Raw genomic sequence first — 9,120 nt, 5'->3', positions numbered from 1 at the left:
CAGTTTCAATTTTCGAAAATATCATGCATACTTTAGCTAATACACCAAATTAAATGTTCTAGTATTTATTTCTTTAATTTCTTCTCACTAAAACATTCGCGTTAACGCTGATTATATCGCACGCACAAATCGTGATCGTCGCTGCATTTGTTTACAATTGCGTTGCTATGGCGGTCACTTTAAACACACGTAAAGACGCTGTGCAGAAATGAGTTCAGTTGAAGTATTTGCAGCTAACCGCATGAGGAAAATGGGCAACAACAACAATCCTACGATACAGTGGGGCATTTTGTCTACGTCGTTAAGGTTATAACATAGAACATGGAACGTCACGGCTTTCATTCGAGTGAGCATCGCCGGTAAGTTCAGTTATCAATTCAAACATGTGTCAGACATCGAGCGTCGTTGTTGTATTTAGTACCGTAGCCTGGCTCCTGAAAAAGTACGAGGCAGAAATTTGGTGTATACTGAATGAGGTAGCATCGTTCCAGGTGTGTACCGTTTTTCTTCTGTCGTTGACATAGCATTAGGGAGTTAGCGACTTAGGAATCGCTCTGCACAGATTCTTCTCATTGCGTGTCGTTGTTTCTACAGAAGGAAATTCGCCTGGTCAGGGCTCAAGCTGCGAATGTGGTAGCAGTTAACCAAGAGTAAGTTATTTCGATTTCATTCTCTATATAATGCAACAGGCCGATTTCACGTCAGATCATGCAGGCAGGTCCCATCGACCTCCTGGATTTTCACCATTCTTTTTTTTTTTTTTTTTTTTAGAAGCTCATCACATATGATGATGAACAGTGGTAAAACGAACGATTTCCACCGAATAGTTTATGTGCAAAAAAATCGAGAAAATCTGGCCTTGAATTCGAGTGCTTCACTTTTGCCGTTTTTGCACGCGCATATCTCCTGAATTTTCGCAAAATTTCCTAATGCTTTAGTATGCATCCAGGCCAGTAGGCCAAGCATAAATTTTGCCACGCTCTGTCGCATAATGTTCTTACAACCTGAACACGCGATTCCTCTGGATCTGGATGTAGATATCCCCCATTGCTATACTCTGATTTTAATGCCCTTTCATTTGATGTGCGTGTACCTTTTACAGATATCTGGTTATATTTTGCAAGGACATGAACCTATGTTAGACCTTTCCCCTACTCTAAAAAAATAAATTCTGCTTCAAAAAGCTGCACACTGGCGATAAGCGGCCCTACTCTACGCGCGTACGAGCCGGAGCAGGCATGGCGGTATACGGCGGGATAGCACTTCTTTGTGTAATCAAAACTGGTAGTTTACGTACATACATTTACAAGTCTGCGAAAGCGTAAACAGTATTTAGTTATGGCAATTATAAAAGATTTCACTCAGTTTCTGTGAAAACGTCACTTTTCAATATTCACTGTCCATGGTATACGGGCTATGAAAGTTCCTCGGGCTTCACTTTCCGATGTCTTGCTTTGCCACACATGCGAACCTTGTACGCTGGTTGATGCAGTGCATTTACCCATTCCTTTTTCTTTTGCATAGAAAAGGAATGGATTTTGCATCCTACAGGATGGCATCTTTCTCGGGTGGTTGCCGTGGCCTGTTGCTGTAAACAGCCATGGCTGTTTACAGCACGTCGGTGGAATAATCAAGCACCATTCCACGACACATAACCTGGGTTCACCAGAGAAATATGCCATCCTAGGATGACAAGATATGGTAACGTGCATGTCACAGCACCTAAAGCGCGTCCATTTACTCCGTCTGCGCGCTGAGGATGTGGCTGAGGACCACTGTTTATGTGATGATCTTCTAAATAGAAAAAAAATAATGAAAATTCCGGAGGTCGGTGGGACCTGCCTGCCTGATCTGACGTGAAATCGGCCAAGAGAGCCTATTGGAACTGAGAAACTGATGTACGTTGGTGGGTCTTTTAGCCTCCTTCGGCGTCTGAAGCACCAGGTGGAGCAGAGATTATCCACAAATCAGCCCGAGTCCTGCAACATACGAAATGATCTGGAAGAGCAGTTGGAATCTGCCATTAAAGTAAATACAAATGCGTTTGTCCCTTAAATATATATCTATGGCTCTCCAACAGTCGATGTGCTGATGGTGCGCAGTCCAGCTGGTGCATTTATCTTTTATCTCACTTTCTCTTCTTTTTCCTCGAAAGGCGAAAGACGACACCCTAAAGTTGTATCAAGAAGCTGTGAATGAAATCGAAAATCTTGAACAACAGCTTGAAGTGAGTTAACATTGACTTTTTTGTGTGTGTGTGATTTCGTGGAAATGTTTTTCTACTTCCTTAGAGAGCAGAGTGTATCCAATTGGGCATCCTGTTGATAGCCTCAGTACACAAGAGAATTTGACACCTTACAAACCTTACGTGTAACGGCGAAAGAGGATTTGAGAATACGTGTGCGTGCGGCGCATGCATGGCTATATGCGTATCCACGCATGGACGTCTCGAAACCGCGACATACTCCAGATGGTATAGTGCTCATTTGCTAGATGTAGTACTAGTTTTGGCGCTGCTGACAACGAGCAAAACTCCCAAATTTTGTCGCGCACAGACCTCTTGTCTACCGTCCCGTTCCGCTCGTTTTACCCCATATAAGATTTCTATGTTTCGCCCCATGTGAAATACCACGTTAATTGACGAGTCCCAAAAGTTTACCTCTCCTCCTGAATTGAGCATCCCACATGTGACATAGGCGACTCCCTCGCCAGAGACTTTTTCCCAAAGCTTCTGGACCCTCGCAGTGCGGTGGGCGCCATGGATGCGACAGTTACAGAAGGGAGGCCGGAGAGTATCAGTGGCAGTATATTGCCGTGGCTAAATCCCACATACTTCTCCGTGCCTTGCTTCAAACTTAACAACACACCTATTTTTTCTTAGCACTGTAGTCAAAACAAAAACAGTCACAGCTCCTTTTAAATCAATGACACGTAATATCCTTCTTATTTCAAACCAGCATAGAACATGCAAAACACAGCACAGAGATAAATCATGTGTCTTGGCACTATTTGGCCTTAGTCGCTCTTGTGCCATAAAGCACCAAAACACCAAAACACCACCCACATGTGACCTTGTTCTGCCATTGGAACATGATCCAAAAGCAAAACCTGACCCTCCTATGCCAATGGAATAGGTTGTCATAAAACAGAGTTTTGCATAATTCAGCACCAAAGAAACGCAGTGCAGAACGTAGTGTCGGTAGCAACATTTTCCTCGAGTCTGAGGAGGAAATATACGAGAGAACAACGTTGCGTTTTCTTGGATTTTAAGAAAGCGTTTGACACCGTTGACCATAGCCTCTTGTTAAGTTAAGTCTCCTGAACTTGGATCCTCTAGTACTGGACTGGTTGCAAGATTATATTAAGAATCGGAGACAGTGTGTAGTAATATTGCACTCAGTCACCACCAGCTACTGTCACATGATCAGTTGTCCCACAGGGATCCGTATTGGGCCCACTTTTGTTTTTAATCTTTATAAATGACCTCGCCGGCATAGTTGATTCAAGTATGCAGATGATTGTGTTGTTTATAGGGCAATTGAAACAGCTAGTGATATCGACAAACTTCAGAATGATCTGACTAAAATTGAAAACTGGTGTCAAGTTTGGGGTATGACCTCAAATTCTAAAAAAATGTAAATGCGTTGCGTTTTCGATTAACAAGTGCACCTTAGATTACAAATTAAATGGCGAAGCATTAGAAACGGTTGAAGGATATCAATACCTAGGGGTTGTACTTAGTAGAAACCTCAAGTGGGAGAGGCACATAGATTATATTAGTAATAACTAATAAGGCTAGTATGACTCTCGGGTTCATGAAAAAGAATTTTAAGGGTGCCGCAAAGGACGTTAAAGTGACTGTCTATGAGTCGTACATTCGCCCGCTTTTAGAATATTGTAGTGTTGTTTTGGACCCAGTGGAAATAGGTATCAAGAACAAGATTGAGAAGATCCAAAAACGAGCCGTTAGGTGGGTAACAGGCAACTACTCGCCTTATGTTAGGTCCTCTAGCTTACAGTCCGTGCTAGGTTGTACCACGTTAGAAACTCGGCGTAGGATAAATTCTTTTATGATATTTATCATAGTACCATCACTATTTCGCGTGACCTTTATTTGATGCCCCCCCAACTACATTCTGATCGACTAGGTCACAAATGTAAAATTGAACCATATCGTTTTCGCACCTCTGTGTTTCAAAATTAATTTTTTGTTCGCTCAATACCACATTGGAACAGCCTCCCACGTGACCTTGTCCTCTCAAACTCGGATACTCTGTTTTCACAAAAACTGGTTTCTTTCTTTTCGGAGTAAGGGCACACACTTTGGTTAGATGCTGACTTATCGAATCCGTGTCACTGATGTGATACGGGACCGCAAAAAAATTTGCTGTAGTGGTATTTTCGTTAAAAGGTGTTCGCTATAAAGGAGTTTGACTGTATTAGAGCGCGAATTTTCACGTCATTTTTGTATTGTTGACATGGTCTTGTAAAAACGAGATTCTGGTCCAAACCCATGGGACTGATAAGAAGAGTTCCGTATAGAGATATAGCAAGTGGTGGAAGACGAGAGAGAGAGAGAGAGAGAGAAAGAAAAAAGCAGCGTGGGGAACTTTCAGCTACCGAGCATGGAAAGAGGGAAATGTATTGTACTACTCCGGCACCCAGGAACTCGACACCATGCATATTTTCATGATACAGATTTAAAAGTGTATTTTTAACTTTGGATTTTCCGAGGCCTTGTTTTTAAACTGTTGATTTCCGCGTTATCTCTCGGATCGGACGTACGTTCGCTTGTGGCTGTTAGCTCTATCCACTGAACCAGATCCCAACGGCCAGAATACTGCCCCGTCAGGCGTGTTGGCCATTGCCACAAAGATCATCATGAGTTATCCTGAAATTAGTGGACCAGCTTTCACATGCGTCATCCGAAACCTATGAGAAGGCCATGTTATCGAGGGCAGAATATACATATTCTTCCTGTGTTTGTATGAATGGCGTGTCCGCCCACTTCATCGAACGCGGTTTCATCGACGCCGTTTTATCGAACGCCATTTCATCGAACGTTTTTTTGTCGAATGCCGTTTTATCGAACGCCATTTCATCGAACGTTTTTTTGTCGAACGCCGTTTCATCGACGCCTGACTAAGGTTAGGTCAGGAGAGCCTTTTAGGCATTTCACACGTTGGGGAGACCCTATAGGGAGACTGACCAAGGTTAGGTCAGGAGAGGCTTTTGCGTATTTCACACGTTGCCGCAAGAAAAAGCGGCGGCCACCGATTCGATAAACCAGAGGCGACGCGATAAACCGATGCGATAAACGGTGTTCGATGAATCGGCGTGGGGGACCTTATCTCCGGGGACCTTTTTTCCTACACCCCTCTCCCCTACGTAATTCCACTGATGTGGAGCAGTAGGGTATGACTGATCAATAATCAACACATGTTGTTTACAAACAGTAACGAAGTTAACGTAGAGACTCACAAAAGTGACTCACCAGCTCGCTTGCCTTTTGTTGCTCAGTTCGTCCAGTATTATTTATTTCGCGACTCTTTCAGGCCAAACAAGGTGCCATTGATGTGGACACATTCGAGGAGGGTGTTTTAGAGGTAAGCGTAGATTCCTCACCACTCTATCGAGGTAAATAAGGATCGTGCACCGCTCAATAAAATTCGCCGCATGTACCTAAAATATTATAGCGTTTGTATAGAATGGCGAAACGAGATTTTTCTGTGAGTTTCGGATCCCGGTTTGAAGTGGTCAGGTCGCAACCTGCCAGTCTTGAGTAGTACCTAAGTTACAAGTAACTTATAACTGTAACGACGTACAAAAGTAACTTCTTTCTAGGCCAACGAATCTGCGAGAATCGGGAATCCGTACCCCAGTGGCCAAAACGGCGAATCGAATCTTTCGAATCCACCAACCACGTTTGTTTGTTTCTTTTCAAAATTACACCTCCGGAGTCCGCCGAAAGCCTGACTGGCTTGCGGACTCCCAAATTACTCCCAACGTACGCCCAAATCACGGCATAAAGCTCCGACATTACCATTACAAGTTTAGAAGTAACATGGTTTTGCTTTTGATTGTTTTATATAGGAAGAATTCAGACTCGAACGTTTATGGAACTCTTGTAGTCGATGAACAACGTGTTAAATAAATTACATTTAAGAAGAAGTATATGGGTACGTTTTCTCCTGAAAGTGAACTATTATTTAATTACTTTTGTCATTAAACAAAGATATCAAATTCTGCTTCAAAACACTTTTCAGTACAAGTGTTTTTTTATTCAGTCTTATTCTTTTCAACTTTTTTTTTAACGGGGATTCGAAAGATTCGAGATTCATAAGATTCGTGGATTCTCAGAACCTTCCTTGGATTCGGATTCGGATTGAGATTCGGAAAATTCTGGATTCGTCCCATCTCTAGTAACTAGCTACCTCTTTTGGTACGCTAACTGTAGGATGTAAATGTAACTAAGATGCTCAGGTATTGCAATATTTCTCACGGGTCAGTACCCTAGCGTCGTTTTGTTGAAGCTCCGAGTAGCCTGCCATTTTTTTCCTACAGGAATTCCACGAGTTTTACCAACTCATACGCAGCCGGGAGGACGTAGACTAAGTCCCGCCGTGCTGTTATCGCCCATGGCAACTCTACAACACGGCATAACTATTATAGGACGGTACAAGTGCAAAAACAAAGTTACATTTATTCAGCTTTTTTTCTCTAATACCATAACTGTAAAGTCGCTAATAATATTTAAAAAAGAATAACTGTAACTGCAACCATGGGCGGACACAGACACTCGGTATGGGGGGGGGGCGGGGGGCAGTTTCTTTGTCGGAGGGAAATCCAATGTATAAACTGATGTTTTTTTTTAGGGAGCGATCGCCCCCCCCCCCCCCGCCAGATCCGCCACGGACTGCAACCCAGTTACTATTTTTGCAGGCTAACTGTAACTTTGTTACTTTTTTGGAGTAGCTTACCCATGACTGGCAACCTGCCATAGGTACATCACTTGTATTTCTGGTAGCTTCGTATGAAGGCATACTCTTTATCGTTGCTTTCTTCTGTTAGGCACTGCTGCCCGTAATTTTTAGCGAAAGTAACCGCAATTTAAGTTTTCCCTCTCCCTCTCAAGAAGCGTGACCATGTGGAGAGGCCTCCTTTTGGTTTCCTCAAAAGATCTCCCGCGTTTGAGGAGACCAATGAGGGCGCGCTCCGCATTGGCGCCCTTCTTAAGAAGGAGAGGGAGAGAGAAAGCTTAAATTGCGATTCATTTCGCTCGAATCGCGAACGACGCAACCGATGGATTCCGTTCCTTTTGTGTTGGTATCTAGGTAACGGCATCTTTCATTCCGCGTGCAGAAATTTTCGCACTTCAGTGCCCGTTTAAAGTGCGACTGCGCCACAAAATCGCCACAAAAGTTGTGGTATATCTGTAACCTTTCAGCTGTCAGGAACATGCGTACCAAATATCTCCTTCCAAAACTGAGCAGATCTTATTCGAATGAGTTTATTATAAAGCGGGTGCACCACCTCTGTGAAACGAGAGGTCACTGAAAGCAACACTGGGTCAGTCGGCACCTTTTACCGGTACTGCTCCTTTTGTCCTGCATGTTTTTTGGTAGAAAACAATATGTTTCTAAAGCGTATTTGTTTCTATCCCGCCGGAATCGACACCACGATCTATTCAATATGCGTTGCGGCAAGAGATCTTACTACACAACGGAAACGTCAACTACGTGTCATTTTTGTTTTGTTCAAAGTGTGATGGAGAATGCAGGTTTTGAAGCAGTCGACACCGCGGTCACGACGAGGGTGACGTTACGGTATCCGCCTCCGCACGAGAGCTCCGGGAGAGTCTGTGATCGGCTTGCGGAATGTTGGTGTGCCGACGTGTTCGTACCACGACCTACTTTAGAGATGGTCGTGGTTCGTGCAGCCAGGAGTGTAACACCATTGAACACGATGGAAATTGATGTTCCGAGGCTTTAACACAGAAGAAAGGACAAACACTGAAAGCCAGTGACTTCCTTCTTTCTTCTTTTTGCATGGTGACGTTAGAACTCAGTCTGGTGTATGGTACGTTCGGTTAGGCCTGCACTGCCTGAACCAGTTCCGGTGGCGCTGCACTCGCTCGTTCGTTTAGCCAGTGCAGCCGAGCGCCCCCTGCACCGTCTCGTTCGTTTCAAACCAGTGCACGCCAAGTGTAGCCCTAGTGTAAGGAAACTCTGCACTCCCGCAGGGGTCAGTTCAACGGTAGTGCAGAGTAATGGCGGCAATGGCAGCAGACGACACTTTGCAAATAATAGCTAATGTAAATTCTTGAACGTATCCCGAGCGAACCGGAAGAGACGTTTGAATTCCAAGTCGAAATAACGATTCACTACAGTTTCGGTGTAAATTGGTACACGGTTCCTGTCAGTTCGCAAAAGATTCAACGCTATCACGGTTACCAGGTCGTCCAAACCTTCGTCCTCGCTGTCAGAATCCACAAGTCCCATGGCTGTTTGCACAATTGTTGAACAGTTCATTGTGTTCGAAATTAGAAACAGCAATACACATGTGATTGAAATGTCACACGCGTTCTTACAATCCGTAACGGCATTAAGACTCGCGGAGAGCAGAAGGCCTGCACTAGCGCTGCACTTCAATATTCGTTTCGCGGCGGCACTAGTGTTGCACCGTTGAACTGGAGCTGGCCTATAGTGCTGCGCTAGTTCAGAACTGGCCCTGCACCGCCCGGAACTGGTTCAGGGGGTGCAAGTTTAATCGAACAGACCTATAAGCGAAAGTCGGTGTATTTATCGAAGGCTTTCCAGAAGAGAAACTTTGCCAAGTTGACTGTGAAATGGTCTCATACGTTTCCGGATGCAATAGGGGTGGGCAAGTTGGTACATGTTGAGCACGGAAACTGCAGCGCGAAAAACTGAACAGGGAAGACACACATACACAGCGCTATACGGCTATACGGTTGTGTGTGTATGTGTGTCTTCCCTCCGTCCAGTTTTTCGCATTGCAGTTTCCCTGCTTACATATGTCACATTAGGCGTAACACGCGGATTGGGACTCTGCAGGTCACGAACTGCGGAAACAAACTCACGATAATGACACAAAAAGGGT

General features: G+C 44.2%; 1 protein-coding gene across 2 annotated transcripts in view; it reads left to right on the top strand.

The window, feature by feature from the left end:
• Nucleotides 1-116: 116 nt before the first annotated feature.
• LOC135396082 (myosin-9-like) overlaps nucleotides 117-9,120 on the top strand; it is a 61,208-nt gene continuing 52,204 nt past the window's right edge. Inside the window, exons 1-6 of one of the 2 annotated variants that reach the window (XM_064627122.1) lie at nucleotides 117-359; nucleotides 419-491; nucleotides 595-650; nucleotides 1,920-2,028; nucleotides 2,156-2,227; nucleotides 5,556-5,606. In XM_064627122.1, the coding sequence (XP_064483192.1) occupies nucleotides 322-359; nucleotides 419-491; nucleotides 595-650; nucleotides 1,920-2,028; nucleotides 2,156-2,227; nucleotides 5,556-5,606 (399 nt within the window). In that variant the 5' untranslated portion in view covers nucleotides 117-321. The remainder of the gene's footprint in view (nucleotides 360-418; nucleotides 492-594; nucleotides 651-1,919; nucleotides 2,029-2,155; nucleotides 2,228-5,555; nucleotides 5,607-9,120) is intronic. The other variant, XM_064627121.1, reaches the window with a different exon arrangement.

Source organism: Ornithodoros turicata, chromosome 5 (genome assembly GCF_037126465.1).
Source record: "Ornithodoros turicata isolate Travis chromosome 5, ASM3712646v1, whole genome shotgun sequence".
NCBI classification, from domain to species: Eukaryota; Metazoa; Arthropoda; class Arachnida; order Ixodida; family Argasidae; genus Ornithodoros; species Ornithodoros turicata.
Note: the sequence above shows the minus strand (reverse complement) of the source record. Positions and strands in the feature narration are given on the sequence as shown.